We start from the raw sequence: 23,536 nt of genomic DNA, 5'->3' as shown, positions 1-23,536 counted from the left end.
TTGGTAATTATTTGATGTTATTATTATTATTATTTTATTATAATTATATATTTTAAATTTAAATAATAAAATTATATTTAATTATAAATATTTTTATTTAATCATATTAATCGTGTTAAACGTATTATTAATCATGTCGTGTCGTGTCGTATATTGACACGTTTAATAAATTATGTTAATCGTGTCGTGTTATATGTGTATTAAACGTGTATGTGTACATATATATATTTTAAATTTAAAATATAAATATTAAACGTATCGTGTTTGTATTTAATCTTAATATATTTCGTATCTAATCGTATCTGATACGTTTATCATACGTTAACACGAATTATTATATCTAAATTAGAGTGCCTGGAGGTTGTGCTTAAGAAAAATGTGCAGCGGGTGGATTGGCTTGACGAAATGCATTGTCATGCTCGGTTGATCTAAAGAACACAAGGAAACTGCTCTCAAACTGGTGTAATATGCTACATAGTAAATCCTCCAGATTCTAATTGGATAAGAAGCAATGAACAGCATGGTTTCTATGCGGATGAAATCGGAACCTTGTCCCATCAAAAAGTTGTGAGGAAATACTTGACTTTTGAAGGGAAAAGATTGGAATTCTTGACCCATTTCCTCTTTTAAAAAACAAATTCAAGTTAGCACTCATATCAGGGCTAAGTTATAGGTTCTTTAATGTCCCATAAGGTAGGATGATGCATAGAACCTGTCACTCAAACCCCAATGTACAAAACCATATGCAAAAGGCACTGAGAAAACTGGCTATCACATCACAAAATTTTGACGTTAGAAGCAGAAAAATAACTTTCCCCTACTTTAGTTTAAGACCTGAATCCAAGCTTTGCTAAAAAAAAAAAAAAGCTTCGTGCCCTTTGTTCCCTGCGCTCTGCGCAATTTCAAGTGTCAACTTTTATCTTCCTATACACTTTTGTTTTCCTTTTCGGAAAAGCTTTAATTTATGCTGTGGTGCGATTGTGGGGACAATGGTTACTGTTCTGCAAATCAGTGGGTGACCAAAGGTACTTAAAGAGAAATATAAAGAAAAGGGGGCATCAAAGCATCTAATTATTTCTTAGCATTTCCATATCTGGCTGCTGTCTGAAGATCAAATTTGAGTAGCATAAACTTTTGTCTATAAGCTAGGTTTCAACGAAGAGGACCTACTAGTTGAAATGGTGATTTGGTTGACCAGCTGTTTAAGTTTTTTATAATTAAAGGAATGAGGAGGCAGGGCAGCGAGAGCATCGGCTACAGGGTGGGGGGGGGGGGGGGGGGTAGACTTTAGTTAAATCCCACAGCTCGATGCATGGAAATCCACCCTTTTTCATGATTGTGAAGCCATTGTTGGGCTTCAAGTGGATCCGCTCTCACAGTCTCACGTAAGCTTTAAAAAGTTTCTGTGAATATAATTTCATGCCGTCTACTTTAACTACCCAAAAAAAAAAAGCATTCCAACCATACCTGGTGGTGCTGCTCAGGCTATCAGAATCACTGCCAATATTTCTTTGGACTTTGGTCTTTCCTCTTTTTCCTTTTGAAAAATTTTGCCTGCGAAACCATCCATACCCTTTTTAAACGAAATCTTGATTTTTATGGGTTATTCACGTATTGAAGCAAAAATAAAAGCATCTTTTATCTTTTGAGGAAGATATTTGGCCTCAAAGTCATGATAATGAGTAAAATGTTGGGAAAACGAATGGCAGAACCGTTCTAATTTGAACTAATAAAACTGTCCCACGGTAAGAGAAAGAAAGAAAGAAATTAACTAATAAAACTGCCTCTGGTAATTGGTTGCAAGCTGTAGTAATCCTAAGGTTTGAAAAAGCGAGTGGAAATGTCAACCCACAAAGGATCAGGAAAGGATATTTAATTGCTAACAATTCCATGAGCGTTCGAGTTGTAGCCATGCATCCATGATTATGGCTCTAGCAAAGCTAAGCTCCCCCTTTCACTTTTGATGCATGCGGACCACCTCTCAATTCTCATGCAATTATGATACTCTCTGATGCACCATCACCCATTAAGTTTTTATTTTTACTTTCTGCTATACTAATTAGTTTTCCTTTAGGAGTTCATGCTAATTCCTACCAGGGACTTACACATGTAATACTACTGCAGCGAGAAGAGTAACATTTTCATGTTGGGACTTTCTTTTGTAAGTTTTTGGGTAATTGACTGATTGTTATGAACTTAAAATCATTGGCCTGCTGTTGTTGTACTTGTTTCATTTTGCTTTATAATGGTAAGTCACGAGAATCTTTACAGTACATACATGTATAGGCAAAGTTAGTCCAGAATCAGTGAATCCTGATGAATTTCTACATATGATAATCTCACGGAGACATGCTGCTTTCTGACATGTAGTAGAAGTGTAGAAGGTTTATCCACAAAAGCGCAGGGTGAGTTTTGAAAGGAAACGTTGGATAAAGCAAAAGAAGGTGATGATTGAGATTGGAATAGGAAAAAGAGAGGGGTGATTGAAAATCGAAAACAGGGTTTCTCTCTCTTCTTTCTTTTTTTCTAATTTTTCAATGAATGACAGATTTTGACGCAGTGCATGTCACGTGCGAGAGAGTGAAAGGGAGGGCAGTGATTTGCTGTTTTGGGTGTTAGGCAACCCCCATAAAATATGTCATGTTGTTTGGTCGTGTTCGAGAGGGCAGTGAGGTGGTGGGGAAGGAGTTTTTATTTAGTTTCAAAACATGAAATGATGATGCCGATGACGATGGTTATGATTGTGATAGAAGTGAGCCTCTTTCCAGCTCTACTGCCATGTGACTCTCTCTCTCCCTTATCTCACACTCACACTGCCTACATAACTGAGTTGCCTGTTCCTTCCCTGGTAGGTTGGTCAAAAGACTCGAAACAATCTGTCAAACTCTGCTGATACTTGTCATATAAGATTTCTCCATTATTTTCAATCTAGGCTTCCCTACATGTTGTTGAAGGCTTGGAGCCCATCCACAAGGATGCACACATCAGCCCAAAGTCTGGATTTTCCCCATCATCTATGCCATCTCGAGTCTTAATCCACTTGATGGAAAATCAAAAACTTGAAATCAGATTATCAGTAAAAAGCATCGAACTAAGCTTTATCTAATCCATTCAGCTTCTTTTTAACTTCGATATGTCAAACTTGGAGCATCAAATTTGTCAGACATAATACAATCTCACTTTCTGACATTCCATGGGACCTAACCTCTCTTTTACAAGAATTTATGATTACTTGCATGTCTCGTTCTGTTACCAATTCTTTGTTACTGTAATGTCGTTGAAAACTTGTCTGCAGCTCCTTTACGTGTTTCAGGTTAACTTGTAGTCAGCCCTCATTCAAAAAGATAAAAGCAGTTCCCAGTCACCTTGATAGAGATTTTGCTGCATAATCATTACTCCCTAGCATTTTCTATTTTGTCTGCGTTTTGTTTTCTCCTTGCTTGTTAATAATCAATGTCTGTTGCTTTCAACCGGTTGAATTTTGTACAAGCAAGCTCCTTCCTGCCACTAGTCTGGCAATTACTCTTATAATTAGGTTCTTTAAGCCGATCAAAAGACCAAAAGGAAGAACAAAAGGGTACAAAGAAAAAGAGGTTTTCAAGTTTTAAATAGCATTGATGACAAAATGTTAGACCAGACCAAAGATGCTATCTATTAATATTATTGATAGTAAATGCAGTTAATCTCAAGACATACAAAGCATCACCAATGGTTTCCAATGCAAATTTGGAGATGGGATGCTTTATTTATGAGATATAAATACTAGCCATCATGCCAGTGGTTGTGCACCCATTCCCCAGTAAAAGGGGAGTACAAATGAATAGAAAGGAGGTGTACAGGAATCATTGCTTTTGCCATACTGCATATCTTTGTCCGCAGGTTGCTAGTGTCCACTCTCTGCCAGTTGGGCACCATGAGCCATCCCCAATCTTCATGGATACGTTTTCTCCAATAATTGCGGAATAGAGGTTGTTCTGGGCCTCCAGTATTCTGACAGATGACCGGCTGTGAATACCTTGACGCCTTCGAACATCCATCTGCATACAAAATTTAGAAGCATTCAACGGAAAATATTTGCTTGGAAAACCAAACTAATGCATGGAAATGGCTGTGACGCATACCAATTTGACAATTTGTTCGTGGATGGAATCACCCCAATCATAAAAGTGATCATAAAAAACTGTGGGTATTCCTGGATGTGTGAGTATGTATGCGTAACCCTGTAGAAAAACATGAAGCCATAACTGAATAAAACAAATTCCCAGATCAATAATCACAAACAGCTTTGTGAATGAAGAATGAGACTTAAAACATTACTTTGATGATAAAATCAACACTTTATAACACATTGAAAAAGGTTAATTAAAAAAAAGGTGTCCTAAGTCTTATAACTTGCGTTATAACAGAAAACAAAATCCACAGGAAATTGCGATGCTAGTCATCTTGGGCTGTTGGGTATATGCAAGAAACAGCATCTCATACCTCCATAATATGATTTGAGGGGAAAGGCCAGTGAGCCTGCAAGAATAAAACAACTGGTAGGGTGAGTAGATTCCAGATTGACCGATACTTCTTACTGCAAATGTTCAGCAGAATGAATCCCTACCACTCCTAGGAGCAAACCTGAACCCTTTCTACTTTAAGCGCAGGTTAATTAATTGTTCACCAGATGGGCATTTCTACTCTTTAATACTTACGGTTTCTCAGAATTGCCAATCTACTTAAGCAAAAGCATATAAGGAGTATATACATGTTTTTTTTTTACTTCGATGATTTTAAATTGTAAGGACATCATTTCATGTAAGTGAAAATAGACCACAATACAGCCCAGCCAACTCAAAGAGTGTCAGTATTCTTAAGCTGCATGTCATAAGCAAAAATTATGTGCTCCCATGTTACTCTCAGAACCATTTAAGTTGCAAATGAAATATATCAAGACACTTCTAGTACCTGAGTTGAGCCTGTATCATGGTTATCGATAAATGTGACAGCCCTTGAGGGCCACCACCCCATTACACCCGGTGGCTTCCCTTGAGGGTCACGCAGGCGCCAAAACTGCCCCTTCACAGCTTCCTGCAAAGTTACAATTAAGTAAATAACAAAAAAAATTGAAAGACAAAAATCTGATTTCATCTGGAATTGAAGTAACCTTACATAGCGGCAGGTCTTAATCAGGGGGAAGACAGTGAAGCAAGTATCTAAATAAAGATGAAAGAGAATTTTTTTTTTGAAGACATTGGCATTATCATTATCAGCAGAATATGGTGTCAGATTAGATGAAAACGCCAGTCCTGTTCTCTTTGTAAACAGTAGTATACTTTTTGGATCATACCTGAAGAATCCCTTTGGTTGTGAAGTCAAATGCAGTTGAAAGCTGTCCAGTGGCATCAATCCAATTAATGATCCTTTGTCTATGGCTATCTGCAGTAGTGATTGTGAATATAATGAAATGCCTCCAAAAATCATATTTAACCAGTCAACTATAAATATATCAATAGCTTTATTGATGAAAATGAGTTAAGAATTTTTTTATGAATGATCTCAAATATGAAAAACAGATCAAGCCCATTACCTTGGTTGTAGTCTAATCCATATCCATTGTAGTTGCAAGAATCCCAATACTCCCCAACAGAAAAAAGAGGCTTTGCTCCTTCAATGTATTCTTTGACATATTTTGCTAAGTAACTGAAGCAAAACATTATATAGCAATATAAATTCCATGATAGAAAGCAGATCATTTCGAGACAACAGTAACCTATGAGTACAGTATAGTCATTACCCCCTTGCAAAATCAAAGCGAAAATCTTGAAAGCCCACACTGCGTAGCCACTGCAGCCATCCTATGATGTCCTTGCGAACAAAATGTTGGCTGTGATCAATATTTGGAACCCCATGGAAGTTGTCTCCAGTGCTTCGATTACCCTGAGACATAAATTTGAGGTCAGAAGATATCTTAAATTACAGTATATATCCACAATTACATCAAGAATTATCATTTATTGCCAAGTAACATAAAGCATCATAGAGGGGTGCCAATATATTGACTATTATACCAATCCACCAGTACAAGATGTGACAGCATGCTCATCCCATGCTAGTGGAATTCCATCATAACGGTTATACATTCCTCCATGACCTTGAGTAGTCCCAATACGATGATTGATTACTATGTCAGCCATTGCTCTAACTTTGTACTGCTTCAGTTTTTGGAGTAAAGCTTTCAACAGCTGCTCAGAGCCATATGAAGAATTGAGTGAATAAAGGTTTTGGGGAAGGTACCCTGCAATAAAACATGAGGAAAACAGATACATAAATATAAATCCTGGTCAAGCATGTGTAGAATCGATAAGAAACTAGCTTCTGTTTAAAAAAATTTTGCTGTCTGACCTTCTGGTGAAAAGGAGTTACTTGCTGGTGGCAACCATACAGATGTAAACCCAGATTTTGCGATGTCAGGAACTTTCTTTTCTAAGTTTCTCCACCAGTCATATTTGTGAGACTCCCAGTTAAAACCCTGTTGAACAAATTATGCAATTTTAAAGTTCTTCCTCAGCTTCAGCAGTCAAACGTTTGTTGTGAAGAATTTAATGCAACTATTCCCATATACTTTATATTAACTTGGTTATTTCAAAACAGAGACAACCACTTTTGAATGAGTAAAGAGATCAGTCCAGTGGTATAGAATATATCTTATATATTATAAATTTATAAATCAACACATACAAAACCATAAAGCATTTATCAACTCAACAAAGTCTCCAAGTTCCTGTAAAAGAGAATGATCAACATTGTCTAATTTACCTGCAAAAGGATTTCCCTTCCATTGCCCAACACAGCACCTGAAATTAAATCCAAAAGTATACTTTAGAAGCAATTTTCTCTTGCACTTTTCTCAGATCATTAACTCTAACAAACCAAAAAAGGATTATTATTGAACATATTCAGCTTATTGTTAGATTTTCTTTCTTGGACTTTCTCACAGATTGTCATACTGAAGTATGCCATTTCAAAAACAAAATTTTTGCACAATTGAAGTACAAAATAAATGAACAAGAAATAAAGAAACCTAAACAGTACCAGCTCCAAGGTTCCATTAAAAAAACATTCATATCCAGCAACTCCAAAATCCCCATTATTATTTCAGGGCCAAGAGTAAACAACAAAATAACAAAAAGAGAAAACAACATATACGGAAAGGAAACGAATGAGCATACCTGGATCAGTGCTTTCTTCAACAGTCTGCATTTCAACAAAAGGTGACATCAGAGAAATAGTATACACGCATACACAAAAGAATGCAAAAAATATCATAAAAAAGAAGGAAAAGAGCAAGAGAATTACGTTGTTGTAGTTACCCATACTCAAATTTGACGCTGGATCGTCGAAAATGGAGCACAGAGATACCCTGCATGCGCAAACAACCCACAAGTTTATAACTTCGATCCTGCTTATAAAACATAAACGCAAGAGCAAGACTCTGTTTGATTGCCAAAGGAGAACGAAAGAGTAGAGTAGCCAAGCAATCTGTTTAGAAAAATAGTTTTTGTTTCGCAATGATCGTCGAGAAAGCTAATTCCTTACACGCGAAAGTCAAATCAAATCAGTTGACGAGTAACAAACTTTCAAATATGCAAATTAACGCGGCAACATTGAATCAAGAAACGATATTTTGAAAAAAAAAAAAGAGAGAGAGCGAAATGAACGAGCAACCAATACCAAGGAAAACTGAGGTTGCGATCGCAGCGTGGATTGGTTCTGGCTTTCTCGGCCTATTAATAAAGGGAAGAAGAACAAAAGAAGAAAGAAGGAAAACTTGGACAAAGACCCGCGAATTGGAATCACGGAGTTGCATCCATGAGATAAAAAAGGGGAAAAGGAGGGAATATTGAAATCCGCCTCCCACGACCACCGATACCGAATTTGGCAGAAAGGAAAAGGCGGTGGTGGAATCTGCTTTTGGAATGGGAGAGAATTTATTCATATTTCAACGGTAAACAGCGGCAGCTTGAATCGCTGAGTCGGATCGTTTTCGATTGTGATGTGAGACTTAGAGAAGGAGGGTTAAGGAATCGAGCGAGTTTGAAAATGTTTTGGATGGCTGAGATTTTCGGAATACACCCAAGGAGAAAGAACGGTTAACGGTTAGGATCGCAAATAGCCATGAATTTTAGAGGGAAAGCTTAAGAGTTAAGTTGAGTCAGCGAAGCGACGGTGTCGTAATACTAAACCAAACTATTAATTGGTTTTAATAGAATAAATTAATTAAAATTTCGATTAATTTGATTCAGTTTGTTTAATTTTGGTTTTAATGGATTACTTATTTAATTTATTACCTTCGGAGCAAACTTGGGTTGGTTTACTTTAAAAGGGGCTTCCAGCAGGCTACATGGGTCGGGTCCATATCTAGGCGGGGCAATTGTTAGGCAATAAAGTTATCAATCGGGCCTTATGGGCCTACTCCTAAAGCGCATTGATATTTGTTATTTTATAAAATAATTTTGACATAATATTTTAAAACTTAGTATAATGGTCGACAAATGTTTGAATTATTTAAGATAATTCAAATAAATTTATATTTTTCTATTTCATTCAATCAAATTTTTATATTTTTATTTCAAGTTAAATAAATTATGTTTAATAATTAATTAATTATAATTAATTAAAATATTATTTATCGTTTTATTCTCAAGTAATACTAACGTGATAGTAACATAAGGAGTGAAAATAGTCATCATATCACATCATCATATTACGTCAATACCACTTGATATAATATAAAAAATAATATTTTGAGTAAGTTAATCGTTAGTCATAAAAACTCATTTGTCTCGAAATAAAAATATAAATTTTTTATTAAATACAATAAAAGAATAAATATTTTATTTGAATTTTTAAAATAATTTAAGATTTTTGTATATATTATACCTATTGTTACGTTCAATCAAACACTTATATTTTTATTTTGAATAAAATAAGTTTAAATAATTAATAATTGATTAATTAACATTAATCAACACAACATTTGTCATTTTATATCCATATAATGCTAATATAACGTCGATATGAATAGTAAAAATATCACACCGTCATCTCATCATACTATATTGTTATTTATTATGATGTATTAGTATTACATAAGTGATATCAAATAAAAAAATGACATTTTAATTAACAACAATTAATCATCTATTAATAGTAACTTCTCAAAGAGAAAATCATTATTAATATTAAAAATATTTTAAAAAATCTATAAATATAAAATTATTATTGAATGGAATAAAAAATAATAATTTATATGATTTTTTTTAATAGTTTAAAAGTTTATATATTAAAAAATTTAGACATTTACATTATATTTTTCCTCAAATAAATTTGGTTAACTTTTGTACAAGTAATTAAAAATTTTAAATGAGAGAAATTATCCAATAAATAATAATGACGTCTTTTGAAAATCTAAATTAGAAACTTTTTCCATATCACCATTATCATTATCTTCATTTGACATTTGTTCTTTTACCAAAAAAAAAACATATTTAACAATTTAAGTCAAACAAATTTATCTTGATCACCTAATAATTTTGATCTTTTTTATATTTTATTTATATAAATATTTTAAAAATAATATTCGAAATGAAAATGTCTATTTTTATCACCAAAGGATTAGGAGATCAAAAATATTTGAAACTCATATAAAATGTCAAGATATGCCCGAGAACGAGGTCGTTTAATCAGACCAGACAAGGTGCCACGTGACAGTCAAGCAAGAGCTTTGAGATACTTCATGTTTGTCAGTTCCGTGAATCTCTCGGCTGCCAGCCTTCATCCGCTGATCAAATATCCAAAGCAGAAATCTTGTTTCCGGCGAAACAGATTTATTAAAAGGAAGAAGAAAGAAACAATTTCTGGTAGAAAATCCCCCAATTCGCGAGAAAATTTCACGCTTCGATAAATACTGTAAGATGGGCGTTGACTGGACCCAACTTCCGCCAGAACTCCTACAATCCATCTCGGAAAACCTCAAAATCTACGCCGATTACATCCGTTTCCGAGCCGTGTGCCGCAGCTGGAGATCCTCAATCCCTAAAACCCCTTTCCACCTCCCTCCTCAGCTCCCCTGGCTCATGCTCCCTCCTTCCCAATCTCATCAATCTCACCGCGCCTTCTACGATCTCTCTACCAAGAGACTTCGATTCCTCTCCCTCCCCGAATCTTCCAACCCAAACAAGCGCCACTGCGGCTCTTCCCACGGCTGGCTCATCATCCTAGACGAATCCCCTACTATTCTCCTCTTGAACCCTCTCTCCCGAGCCAAACTCCACCTCCCTCCTCTCTCCACCTTCCCGAACGTCGACAGTTTTAACTACTCCGACATCGGGAAGGAGTATTCCCTCCGCTCCCCTTCCGGAGGCCGTTACACCCGCAATTTGCGGCAAATGCGAGACTCGTTCATCAAAAAAATCGTGCTCTCCGCCAATCCTTCCAAGGACCCTCGTTTCGTGGCAATAGCGATTCTTAATCAAACCGGTGAGTTAGCTTACTGCAAAAACGGCGACAAATCTTGGCGCTTTATCGAAGGTGCGCATCCCTATTCCGAGGATGTTATATATTGTAGGGGATTGTGTTTCGCTGTTGATAAACACGGAGGAATTGTAATCTGTGATGTTCGCAATGATTCGCCTAGAATTTCATTTATTGAAACGCCGAGACAGTTAGGCGGTGATATGCAATATTTGGTTAATTCTGGAGATGAATTGTTACTCGTTACGCGTCACCTTGATCTTGATTTCGATTTCGAGCCTGATCAGTCGCATTTGGTCTTCAGGACTAAGCGGTTCGAGGTTTCTAGGCTAATTTGGAATGGACCGTATTGGGAGAGAGTGAATAGTTTAAACGATAAGATGGTGTTTGTAGGTGAAAATTCTTCATTATCTTTGTCAGCTTCTTATTTTACAGGTTGTATGGGGAATTGCGTGTATTATACAGATGATTACTCGGAAACTAATTATGGTGGTGCTTTTGGGGAACATGATATTGGTATTTACAATTTATGGGATGGGAGCATTGAGCCATTGCCTTGTTATCCACGGAATTCTTTCTTCAGATTGGGTTGGCCAACACCACTTTGGGTTACACCTAGTCCATGCTAATATGGAGCATGAATGTATACGTACGTATCTTCCTTTGATTTGCTACTAGTTTCATGTAAAAATATGTACATGATCGGTATCTTTGGTATATATGATGTTGTATGAAAATTGCGTCTTCTGTATATGCTGCTTCATCTTTGTGCTTGAGATGTTTATATATGTATAAATCTCAGCAAACACTTGCTCTGGTGAGACGTTATAGTTTGTAATGATATTGTAATTTATCTGAAATCGTTGGTGTATTCCGTTGAATGTTCTATGTCTGTATATGCAGCTTCATCTTTGTGTTTAAGATGTTTGTATAGGTATAAATCTCAGCTAACACTTGCTCTGGTGAGAACTTATAGTTTGTAATGATATTGTAATGTATCTGAAATCGATTTCTTTGATAATATTCAAGAACTATAATGTTTATTAATGTAGAAATGGTTGTAATAATAAGGTTTTCGATAGGATGTGAATGGTTCTTGATGCTGTAAAAAGAAATTATAATAGGTGATAGGATGAATATAAAAACCTTAATGTGAAACTAATATGATTAAAAAATTGGTTGTCTTTGTTACGACTCTAGCGTCTGACAGTAGTTAATATGTGGATGGTTGGTTGTGGAAAATGAATTGTTAAGGCCTGACATGGAATGCCAGACCTTAAAAGTTTATTCAGTTTGAATTGAGATTCTGTAGGCAGGTCCTGAAACTGTAACTGCAACTTAGTTATGGGTAGACGCCTAGAGGAGGAATGCTGTAGGTGCAGACAGTTTTCTATTGGCAATTTAGAATAGAGGATGCTGCAGTCACAAGTTCCAACCTCTTAGCTCTTGCTAGTTTTTAAAAGACACTCTCAATATCCCTACAATTAGAGGCCTTTATGAGAAACAGTGCCTCACGCGGATAAGGTAAATGCAACTCTTATCCATTTAAGAAATGGTGTCCACAGGGACAGTATATGCAACTGTTATCCATTTGAAGCTCATCTTGAGGTCATTGGCAATAATGGATACAGAAAAATACTATGAATAGGGAATGCGAGAATTTTAAGTGCCCATCAGCAAGGATAGAGTTGGTGGAGGGAATGTACTAAAATAAAAAAAGAAAAGCATGTCTAGGGGAGAGCTTATGGTTACGTATCATTCTCAGGTTCTTGAACTTATCTGAACTCATTCGGAGATTGGAGTGTGATTTGTCGTCTTCCTCTAAGGTTGTGAACTAACAATATCAAGCAGTTTTGTACTCTCAAAATCTTTCTTGTAGAAATGACTGCGGGACTAATGACTACAGGACAGGACTTGCAAATTGTCATTCCCTTTGCGGCTTTTCTGGGTAGGGCATGTGTGTCTAGTGTAACTCCAATACTCCAAATAGGGCCAGGCTAGGGACACTATCTTCTGGTTTTGGAGTGTAAAAGCCAAGTTAAGCCCCATATTTTGACTGACATTCGTCCTGAATTGTTTAGCATTGCTAAAAATGAAGGCCCGCCTCCCCCGATGACAATGTTGGGAGGAGTGTAACCAACGGTCACTTTCAAACGAACTCTATTCATGCTTAATCCTTTCAAATGAAAAATTAAATGGGAAGTTCGGTCTGACACTATCCTTAGACACCGTTAGCTCTTGCAGTGACTTCAACAACGGGGTGAGGACGAAATATCAGCACGGACCAGACAAATATAAAGCAGTAGAACACGGATGCATCATGCTACGTTTCTGATTTGGAGATTTTTAAGTGCCGACTCCTCGAAATTGTGCTTTTTGTGATTGTATGAAATGATTCTTTTGCTAAATTGCTCAATATAAAAAGGGCGTGAAGCTGTCGTATTCAGTTAAAGTGAAATCGGGAACTGCTTTTCTCTTCCTTTTTTGTTTATCCCTTTCAACTCTTTTCATTTTTACAGTGTGCTCTCTATCCATGTTTAGGCTCTTTTGTCCCTCTTTATCTTTCTGGGTTCTTGGGCTGGGATTAATTTGCTATAGAGGCATAAAGCAAACTCTCAGTGACCCAAGAACAGATTTTGGTTTTTCTCACACCCACGGAAGGATCCATTTCAAACTTTCCCTTTGTACAATATGACCAAAACTCCTAAACACTCCTCCATCGAAAGCAAAATGAGTAATGAAATTTGATCTCATAACTCAATCTTCACAAGTAGAAAAGCAAGGCCCCAAACTCCACTACAATCTACGATCGACAGTTGCACTTCCATTTCCTAACACCCTCCAAGCTTAAGCAATGCACCTCATGGAGTACATGGAAATTGGGTCCACGGGGACGGAGGGCGCAGAGTAAATTCTAGGGTGGTCGCTCTCCAATCCATAGTCCATCGCCGGACGGTGCTCCAGCTCCTCGTCATGATCATGCACAAACTCTGGTATCTCCATCTCCATCCTCCTCACATGGTCCCACAGAAACTCCAGCCTGCTCACGTATTTAAGCTTCGCATACAACCTGCGTGAGTAACACCCAATCATTCATTGTCCTGCCCATCCCTCAAATAAAAATGAAACCTTCAACTCTAAAGTGGCAGTGCATGAGCATTAAAGGGAAAAAAAAACAAAAGCACCATCGGCGTGATTATCGTTTGTCTTCATTTATCAATGGCTAAAATGGGCCAGATCGATGTGGCTTTCTTCCCTTTTTATTTTTCCTTTATTTGATTTGAATAATCAAAAGAGATTATCCTTACCCTCCGCTGAAAAACAGACGGCCAAAGGTGGCAAGGAACAGTCTGGCCTGTAAACCAGGATGCAAGAAATAAACAGCCTCGAGATTGTCCTTGACTTTGGTCGGAATAGCATCGTAGATTGATCGAAGGGCTGAGATTCCAGGGAAATTTTCACTCCTTTGAACATCTGTGTGCACGTACACCACAGAGAACGGCTTCGCCCCCAATTTGGGGTAAACCTTGTCCTCCAAGTACTTCTTTATAATCTCACTGCTAACCATCCGAGCTGTTACCATTAAAAAGAAAAAAAAAAACAAGTCAATTAAATGAAACAAAGCAAGAAACATAAAAGAAAAGAAATCCCCGAAAACGTACAAAAAGATGAACATGCATGTATCGTTTGTTACCAGGAAAGTGCTTGCCGATGATAAGAAGAACCTGACGGCCACGTTTGTCTCTGCCTTTAACCTTGAAGACATCGAGTTTCTCCAAGAGATGTTCTTGATCTGATTCAGAAAGGGTACAAGAATTCATAGTAGTTCGATTTTTACAGAGGTTGTCTTCTCGTGAACAAAGATCACCGCAGAGAGGTTTTATCCAGTTGGCGGTGTGTCTTTGTTTTGAGAGGGAATCTCTAACAAAGAAAGTGATTTTCAATTGCGGAGAAGAAAAGGAGAGGAGGAGGGCAGGTTTATATAGGAAAAGGGTGGTGGGGAGTTATCCGCATGGGCTCGAAGCCGAGGATTTGGTTCAGAACGGTATATTCTCAAGCATCTTCCGTTTTGGAGCCCAGTGAGTCTGTCTTAACTCGCCGGAGTATCACTTGAGTCACTGACACGTTTTGGGTCCCCTGGGCCTTATCTGGAGTTCCTAAAGTGCTAACATTTAACTTTGCTTTGTCACTTAATTGGACCTTAATTTGTGTAATTAACCTGTTACTCGTGAAACACGCAATCAATCACCTGTGCAATTAATTACCTTATTTTGCATTTCTTTGGTTCCGGAAATTATAACTGCTTTTATATTTGATACAATTACTTATGTAATAATTATATTATTATTTAATTATATAATGTTATTTCTTACATATATAAAAATAAGTTCAGAAAATATTTATTTTTTAAAAATTCTTGACGTTTAAATTATTTATTAACAAAATAATAATATTTAATTATTTATATCTTATAAACTTTGTAACAAAATCGATGAAATTACAATTCGAAATAATTAGTGGCAAAGTCTTATCCCAATCATATCTTATCCCTTGATATTCACCCAATCAATGAAAGTTCATAAGTTGTTGAGGTCCAAATCGAAGATTAATAAAAATAATTGCTAAGTAATAAAAAAAATCTTATTGCCTAAAAAAATAATTAAAAGAATGCTTGAAGATCATTCAATTGATAAAGACATTGCATCCAAGGTTTTCGGCTCGGGTGGGTCCAAATAAATAAAAGCCCCATACTTTCAACCGCCCTTTAGACAAAGATAAGAAATAAAAAACAAAGCTTTTGTTTTATACCATCCGTTTTAAGATATTTATCAGTTTTCTTTTTTTTTTTATGAAAATTTTAATATATTTTATATTAAAATATGTCATGAAAAATTATAATATAAAAAATAAAAACATTAAAGGTTGAGGTGGCCCATGACCAATTGTTTGAGGAAGAACACTGCTGGGACGATGTCGTCATATATTTAAATCAAAAATAAAATATTTTAATTTTTTAAATTTTTAATCAAAATTTTAAATAAACTCATTAATTTTTAAAATCGATATTTCATCTCAAAAATACAAACATGGTCAGCAACAAAGATTAAAAAATTAAAATATTTCTTATTGATTTAAAAAAAAAATTAAAAAGAAGAGCACCAATCGGTGCTCCACAAGTGAGGGGAGCACCAGATCGGTGCTTTCCTGGGAAAGCTTGATGTTCCCTTAGGGAGCACCAGATCGGAAGTCTCGATCAGACTCCTTAACAAGGAGTCCGATTGGGGCTCCCAAGGAAGTTTTGGAGAGATTTTTTTAATTAATAAAAAATAATAAAATTATATAACAATAATTTTAAAAATTAATTAAAAATCATTTTTTTTATTTTTATCACGTTAATAAATTAATAAAAATATTAATAATTGATTAATGATTAAATTTACATGTCTAAAAAATATATTTTTAAAATAAAATATTTATTTAAAATTAATTAATTTTTATATAATTTCAAACAAAATTTAAAAATATTTTACCTTGAAGCTTCAAAACTGATCGGGAAATCAAATGATAAGAAATTTTGATCAGTCGAAAGTTAGTGGGCCAGATGGAAACAGAGGCCTATTAGATTACTGTTTCAAGTGGGGCAATGCTGCTGGAAGTTACGTCCAAGTGGCGGTGGAATCAAGAGACGGATACGACATGGCCCACAATTTAATAATACCCATGAACAAATGGCGTCAAATAACAGGTATATGATGTTGACAAATTGCTATTAATTATTCTGCATTTCTTCTCATTTAAACTGTTACATTTAATCTGATAAAATTACTTTTCTATTCTTCAATATTTATCTCTCTTTAATTCTCATGAAAGTTAAATTTTTTTATATTTTATATTAAAATTTGAAAAAAAAATATAATATATATGTTCTATGTTTTTTAATATAGGAAAACATTAAAAAAATCATGAAAATTAAATTTGTAATGTTAAAAAATTGATTGTTTAAAAATAAAAAAGTATTTGTAAATGTTCAAAAATAATAATATGGGACAAAAGGAGTAATACAATTATATGATTTTTTTTATCAAATTGGGGTCAAATTTCTTGTGTCAATCAACTCATAAGAAACGTGTAAAGCTTTTGTTGCTTCAATCATTAGAGAGAGAAAAAGCTTGTAAATTTGGTTTTTTTAATTTTCTTTTTCTTTTTGATGCGAGTTATAATTAGGATGGAGACAGTTTCTCAACTAAAATTCTATGGTTTCAGCATTTTCATGATACAAAAATCAAAATCTCATCCAAGTAATGAACCTTTTAAACTAGATCCTTGTCTTTGCCATCGAGATTCTCTATTGAACGAAATAAACAATAAATATTATGTAAATATTCGATTTTGACTATCTTTAAATATTATATAATTTTCTTAACAATGCTTATATTGATACATTTAAGTCAATGAAAGCGACCAAAATGAATAGAATAATAAAAGATTTATATGAATCCATCTTTGTTAGTGTATTTTTGTTTAAGTATCAATTAACAAGACTCATCCTAGGGATAAACCACGGGCTATCACTAAAACCATGAGCTGTATAAACATGCATGCTACCAGATACGAGCCAATTTTTTTTGTCAAAAAGTCTACGAAGTTTCTATATTCATGTATTTTATCTAATTTAGTCATTGTATTCAAAATTAAAATAATTTAATTTATTGATTTTAAAAATTATTTAAATTTAATTATTTTTTTAATGGTATTCAATTTCACCATTAAAAGTGATGAAATTAGTACTGACTCGATACTAACGTGACATATTTTTATGACGTAACATCGACATAATGATGTGATAGTGTCATGTGTTACCAATGTGATGACACGATGTGCTAAGTGACACTGACACAATGATGTGGCATTGACATGCCGACATGACAGATTAATAAATAATTTTTTTTTTTCAAAAAAAATATATATATCACGTCATACAAATTAAATTGAACAATAATGTATAATACATTAGCTAAGTTGAATAAAATTAAAGTGTTTATGGAGTAAATTGACAAAAATATTTAAAAACTATAAAAATGTTGAGTAGATGATATATATACTTATTAATAAGCCAAATGATATTTAAGTGTAACAAGTTACGGTGTTAAATAATATATATATAAATATTTCATTACTTGAATATTTGATTTCAAAATAAGTACATCAATTTATCCTCATTGGAAAAATTAAGTTTAAATTCCCATTTTATAAATTTTTTTTTTAAATTTATACCTAAAGCCAGATTTGGATAAATAACTTACATTATGGTAAAATAAAATAATATAAAAAGACTAAATAAAATCTTTTTTCTTCTATTTATAATTGTATAAAAATTTGAAACTTATATTCTAACATTAATTTATCTCTTTTGCAAAAATTAAGTTTGAATTCTCCTTTTATAAAAAAAATTTCAAAATTCAAAAAAAAAATTATACCTAAAGCCATATTTGGACGAATAACTTACATTATATTAGAATAAAATAATATAAAAAGACTAAATAAATTTAAATTATGTTAAATTTAAATTTAAATTTAAATTATTAATTTAGATCTACAAAAAATGTATAAATACAAAATAAAATGATACAAATATTTGCAATTATATTTAACACTATTAGCCATAAATACAATATTTAATTTAGAAAATTTCAGCATAAAATTTTATCCTAAAATATTAAACAAAATAAAAAAATAAAAGAATTTGAAATAATGGAGTAACTCATAGTCTATGAGTAATAAGAAGTCTATCATGCGCAAATTGAATTGAGTAAGTCAAAATAATCAATTATTTTTATAATTATCACTAACCCCATAATTATTATAGAGTTGTTTGATCTTTAAATTAAAAATATTTAGAAAAAATAATTCAAATTAGAATGGAAAAACGTAAATCTATCGTTATTGCTCTAATTTCGTAACAATTAATCGATGAATTAAACTTTTGATGAGAAAAACAAATAAAAACATAGAACGGAAAGAAGATTGAAGGGTGGCTAAGGAAAAAAGTAGCGATTACCTTTTAAGATAAAATATTAGAATTTTTTTTATAAAAGGGGAATTCAAATTTAATTTTTACAAAATAGCTAAATTAATATACTTATTATAAAATTAAATAATCAAGTAAAAAAATATTTATATATTTTATTAACAACATAAATCTTTTACGCTTAATCATTTAGCTTATTAATAAGTATGTGTATTATCTACTTAAAAAATTTTATTTTTTAATTTAATTATTAAAATTTTAAATTTTGTTCAATTTAATCATTTGTATTATACATTTTTATTCAATTTAATCTTTATGCGTGACATAATTTTTTTTTTTAATTTTTTTCATTCTGTCATGTTAGTATTGCCATGTGACACTGAACGTCAATTTGTCAGTACCACGTTAGCATTGCTATATCATTATGTCATTGCCATGCAGTACTACAACATCATCACGACAAGATCACGTGATATTGTCACATCCTCATGTCATGTTATAAAAATGTGTTGTATCAATATCATTATTTTTAATAGTAAAATTAGATATTATTAAAAAATATATTAAATTAAAATAATTTTTAAAATTAAAAAATTAAATTATTTTGATTGTATAGATATTAAATTGAATAAAAGGCATAAATACATGAATTTAGTAAATATTTTAACTTTTTTTTAACCTAACAATGGAAGTAATTAGGAATAAGTCAACGTAAGCAAACCTTAGGAGCCAGAAAAGTGAGTACCGACTACTCTCCTTTCGAGGCAATCTCTTTCAGAACTAAATTTCCTTTGTTTTTTTGGACGGGAAAGATCCACTAGACAAAAGAATGAGGCGTGGGCGATTGGGAGGCAGCAGGAAGCTCAACACGCAAAGCCATTGTTTTTGGATTAATCATCAGTCTCGAGATAAGATCATGCATTCGAATCCTTCGAAATTGGAATGCTTTCATTCCCATCTTTGCTCCTTGCAAATAGTTCTGAAGTTGAAATGCAAATATTTCACAAACAGAGCACGTGCGGGACCAGGATGCGTGGTGGTCATGATCCACAATTGTAGACGTGGTCCAGCAAATCGAGCTCATTGAAACTCAGCCCAATTTGTCGGCCCTTCTTCCTTGGATTCCTGCATTGCTGGGTATTTCTCGTAAGAGCAACTGCCTGATTCCACACCCACAAAATGGAGCCCCTTAGTTTCTTTATCTGCTTTGTCTGTTACCGCCATGGCCGACAGCAAGTGAAGAGCTGAGGTAAGCCCGGCCTGTCTCCTCGTGGGTTTACTCCTATGATTGTAAGGCCTTTGTCGTTCAGTTGAAAGCATCACAATTTCATATCCCATTCTTTTCTCTTAAAACTTGGAAGCTTCGAGTCTCAAAGAAGGGTTAGACCTCAATTTTTAATGTTCAGCGAGTTACCAACTTTGAGATTCGATAGCTTCGTAGATCCATTAATCTAGTCTTCATTACCTGGAAGGATGTGTTGACTTGTTGATTTTTTTACAAGTTTTGCGCAAGCAAAACACCTACCTTTCTTGTCTCACTTCACAGTGGTTAGACAGCAATGAAAAACAATTCATGCATCGAAGCTCCATCATGTTATATAATTTCAATAATTTTTGGTTGCAGCAATAGAATAGAAGAAGAAGACAGGACAAAAAATGAAATTGGAAGTTGCATTACTTCTCTTTGGGATGCTATGCTTCGACATTGTACCTTTAAAAAAAGTAGGTGCCAGAAAAGCTGCTTGCCACGACCCACTCTTTGGGAACTGCTTTGGCATCCTTCACAACTGTCCACCAGGTTGTCCTAATCTATGTGAGGTAGATTGCAGGATCTGCAAACCTTTCTGCGGTAAGCTAGTTTTCTTTAATCTGAGTCTCACCCATTTTCTATGTTCAATCATACATGCACTTGTAAGTGCTAATACAATTTCATATTTTATGCATGCAAAAGCTTGTGATAGGCCAGGAGCCGTTTGCCAGGACCCATGGTTCATTGGGGGCGATGGCATCATGTTTTATTTTCATGGCAAGAAAGACAAGGAATTTTGCTTGGTCTCTGATTTCAATGTTCATATCAATGCTCATTTTATTGGCAAGAGGAGCAGAAAGGGAAGAGACTTCACCTGGGTCCAGTCCATTGGTATCTTGTTCGGTTCTCATCAGCTCTATATTGGCGCAGAAAGGGTTGCCAAGTGGAGAGCATCAGTTGACAACATGCTGATCAAATTAGATGGAAAAGATGTCCTGGTGCCCGCCGGTGAAGGCCAAACATGGGTGGCACCGGAAGCAGGATTAAAGATACAAAGGCAGGCAGAGACCAAAAAGGTGAGGCTCAGAGTCGAAGGGTTGCTTGAGATAACGGCACGCGTGGTTCCAATCACTTCAGAAGAATCAAGGGTGCATGGATACGATGTGACAGAGGATGACTGTTTTGCGCATTTGGAGCTGAACTTCAAGTTTGATTGTTTGAGCACAATGGTGAACGGAGTTTTGGGACAGACATACAGGTCAAACTACCAAAGCAGAGTAAAATTGTCGGTTGCCATGCCGATCATGGGACGGGCAGATAAGTTTGCCACTTCTCATCTCTTTGCCACAGATTGTGCAGTTTCCAACTTTGGTTTGAAGGCGAAGACGCTTGGGAGTGGAGAACCATTGAGCTTTGAATGTGGAGGTGGATCCGGAGGGAAAGGGATAGCTTGCAGAAGGTAGAGTAAACAAGAAGGGAAGGCTCATTTAGTTGTAGCAATAAGATCATGGGTATTACTTGTCTGCTTAAGAATCGGAAGAATGTTTGAACCTGTCTGCTCTTCTCATCAGGCAAAAAATATATAAATATATGCTGTCCACTTGTACTTACAATGGCTCACAGAGCTGCTTATTTGCTCCTTTTCATCAGTTAATAAACACCACAACCAGAATTAGTATTAGACTGTGAATAAAAGAATTCTAACATATTAGTCCACTGTTGCCAATGTCACACCATGTCATTAAGAACTGTAGAGGGCTTACCAGTAATCTCCACAAGAACATAATCCATTACAAAAATGATGAAACCGCTTTGGATCTCGAATTATGAGGGTACGCCTCTCAATCAGTGATACAGCCTTTGCCATGCTATGACAATCACCACATATTCTGAGGTTTTTGGTTATAATTAGCGGCATTGCAGCATCAGTCACCAAAAGCCCGAATGCCATGGCTAACTTCTCGCTGTGCTGATTGATCATATTCTCTTTAACTTCCTCATCAACATCATGTAGAACGAATTCTGTTTTAGACATGAAACCAGAATTCCTTATCTTTCCAATTAGTTCTTCCAACTTATTATATATCCTCTCTGCCTGAGGGTGAGATCTATCACCCACAACAAAACGATAGATTTTATTTCCATGCTCAACAAAACTACATCCAGGGGTTCTGTAGGGACTTCTCTCTTTCAGTAATGCCCTCACTTCTGAAGCCTCTCTCCATAGTCCAGCTGAAGAATATATATTTGACAGCATGATGTAATTTCTGGCATCTAATGGGTCTAAAGAAAATAATCTTTCTGCAACTTCCTTTCCAAGTTCAGTATTACCATAGACTCTACAAGCATTAAGAAAAGCACCCCAGACACCAGAAGTAGGCTCCATTGGCATGCATCTAATCAGATCATAAGCATCATTGAGACGTCCTGAGCGACCAAGAAGATCAACCATGCATGAATAGTGATCCAACTTCTGCTCCACCCCATAAACTTCAGACATAATCTTGAAGTAATGCTTCCCCTCATTGACAAGTCCTGAATGACTACAAGCACTTAACAAGTGAGTGAAGGTGACATGATCAGGCTGTACACCTTTTTGCACCATGACTTGAAAGAGCTTTATTGCATCTTTCCCATAACCATGCACAGCATAGCATGCAAGCATGGCAGTCCAGGCCACACTATCCAGATCAATAATCTCTCCAAAAACCTTACTTGAAGCTTGTAAACACCCTAACTTCGAATACAAGTTTAAAAGTGCAGTTGCAATGGTCACATTAACAGTTATACCAAACCTTAAAATTAAACCATGAATACTCCCAGCTAAATTTCTCACGCCTAAATTTTCACAAGCCTGAAGAACAGTCAACATAGTAGCTTGATCAAACTCAACTCCAGCCCTTCTCATCATAATGAAAATTCCCATACTTTCCTCAGCAAGCCCGTTTTGAGTGTAAACTGTGATAATTGAATTCCAAGACACCAAATTCTGCAATGGCATTGCCTCAAATAACCAACAGGCTTCATGTAAATATCCAGACTTTCCATACATGTTAATAAGAGCATTTACAATTTTCACTTCATTTAGGATACCCAATTTCATTGCAAAGCCATGAATGCACTTGCCTTCACTTAGAGCTCCCTCATCACTACAAGCTGAGAATATAGATAAAAAAGTGACATAATTTGGTTGCATATCCATTTCAAATCTCATTTTACAAAATGCACTCAAGCATTTAGTGGTAAACCCACTTCGGCATAATCCTGAAATTAAAGAATTCCAGGAGACCAAATCTTTATTAGGCATTTCATCAAACAAATTTTGCGCATATTCTGGGTATCCTAATCTCGCATAACTAGACACCAACTGATCACCAACGAATCCGTGACGGTAATTCACGGCTTTGATAACTCGGGCGTGAAAAGCCTGGCAATAGGAGACACAAGAGCAAGAGTTTACACCAACAATTAGTGCTGAGACAAGCGATTCTGAGTATAAATGCGAGTGAAGTTGAAGGGAAGATCGTGAAGGAATGACATTGGAAAGACCTTTCCGGCTGAGAAGAAAAGGTTTTCGTTGTGCATAGTTGGTGTAAAAGTTGGAGAAAGAGACTGCTGAACAAGAAGCTACTTTTCTCATCTCCCATTATTCAACTTCAAACAAGCCAACAAGTTAAGACATGTTTCTTGGTCCCAAGATAAAGGTTCATCATCACCTGAAAGACAATCCTGATTCGTTT

The 23,536-nt window shown here is 35.0% G+C and overlaps 5 protein-coding genes across 7 annotated transcripts; 2 read left to right on the top strand and 3 right to left on the bottom strand.

The window, feature by feature from the left end:
* Positions 3,629–7,957, bottom strand: LOC18591647 (probable alpha-amylase 2). 2 transcript variants are annotated; one of them, XM_018125278.1, is made up of 13 exons: positions 7,717–7,957; positions 7,342–7,405; positions 7,215–7,239; positions 6,802–6,839; positions 6,388–6,514; positions 6,054–6,280; positions 5,780–5,922; positions 5,573–5,685; positions 5,333–5,421; positions 4,951–5,073; positions 4,483–4,518; positions 4,122–4,220; positions 3,629–4,037 (listed from the first exon to the last, which is right to left on the bottom strand). In XM_018125278.1, the coding sequence occupies exons 2-13, from the start codon at positions 7,357–7,359 to the stop codon at positions 3,843–3,845; spliced, it is 1,233 nt and encodes a 410-aa protein (XP_017980767.1). In that variant the 5' UTR covers positions 7,360–7,405; positions 7,717–7,957; the 3' UTR covers positions 3,629–3,842. The 2 variants fall into 2 exon arrangements, with proteins under 2 accessions (XP_017980767.1, XP_017980766.1); XM_018125277.1 differs by lacking the exons at positions 7,342–7,405; positions 7,717–7,957 and having other exon boundaries at positions 7,215–7,278.
* LOC18591646 (F-box protein SKIP23) lies at positions 9,725–11,399 on the top strand. The gene has a single exon (XM_007017878.2). It carries the CDS (start codon positions 9,960–9,962, stop codon positions 11,145–11,147), a length of 1,188 nt encoding a protein of 395 aa, XP_007017940.2. The 5' UTR covers positions 9,725–9,959; the 3' UTR covers positions 11,148–11,399.
* LOC18591645 (ganglioside-induced differentiation-associated protein 2) lies at positions 12,931–14,639 on the bottom strand. Its single transcript, XM_007017877.2, has 3 exons — positions 14,213–14,639; positions 13,827–14,091; positions 12,931–13,588 (listed from the first exon to the last, which is right to left on the bottom strand). The coding sequence occupies exons 1-3, from the start codon at positions 14,337–14,339 to the stop codon at positions 13,366–13,368; spliced, it is 615 nt and encodes a 204-aa protein (XP_007017939.2). The 5' UTR covers positions 14,340–14,639; the 3' UTR covers positions 12,931–13,365.
* LOC18591642 (pentatricopeptide repeat-containing protein At5g40410, mitochondrial) lies at positions 20,122–23,519 on the bottom strand. Of its 2 annotated transcripts, none has more exons than XM_007017874.2 (2): positions 20,671–23,519; positions 20,122–20,391 (listed from the first exon to the last, which is right to left on the bottom strand). In XM_007017874.2, the coding sequence occupies exon 1, from the start codon at positions 23,434–23,436 to the stop codon at positions 21,556–21,558; it is 1,881 nt and encodes a 626-aa protein (XP_007017936.2). In that variant the 5' UTR covers positions 23,437–23,519; the 3' UTR covers positions 20,122–20,391; positions 20,671–21,555. The 2 variants fall into 2 exon arrangements, with proteins under 2 accessions (XP_007017936.2, XP_017981329.1); XM_018125840.1 differs by having other exon boundaries at positions 20,122–20,379.
* Positions 20,193–21,347, top strand: LOC18591643. Its single transcript, XM_007017875.2, has 2 exons — positions 20,193–20,396; positions 20,499–21,347. The coding sequence occupies exons 1-2, from the start codon at positions 20,204–20,206 to the stop codon at positions 21,257–21,259; spliced, it is 954 nt and encodes a 317-aa protein (XP_007017937.1). The 5' UTR covers positions 20,193–20,203; the 3' UTR covers positions 21,260–21,347.

Source organism: Theobroma cacao, chromosome 8 (assembly GCF_000208745.1).
Source record: "Theobroma cacao cultivar B97-61/B2 chromosome 8, Criollo_cocoa_genome_V2, whole genome shotgun sequence".
NCBI lineage: Eukaryota > Viridiplantae > Streptophyta > Magnoliopsida > Malvales > Malvaceae > Theobroma > Theobroma cacao.
Note: the sequence above shows the minus strand (reverse complement) of the source record. Positions and strands in the feature narration are given on the sequence as shown.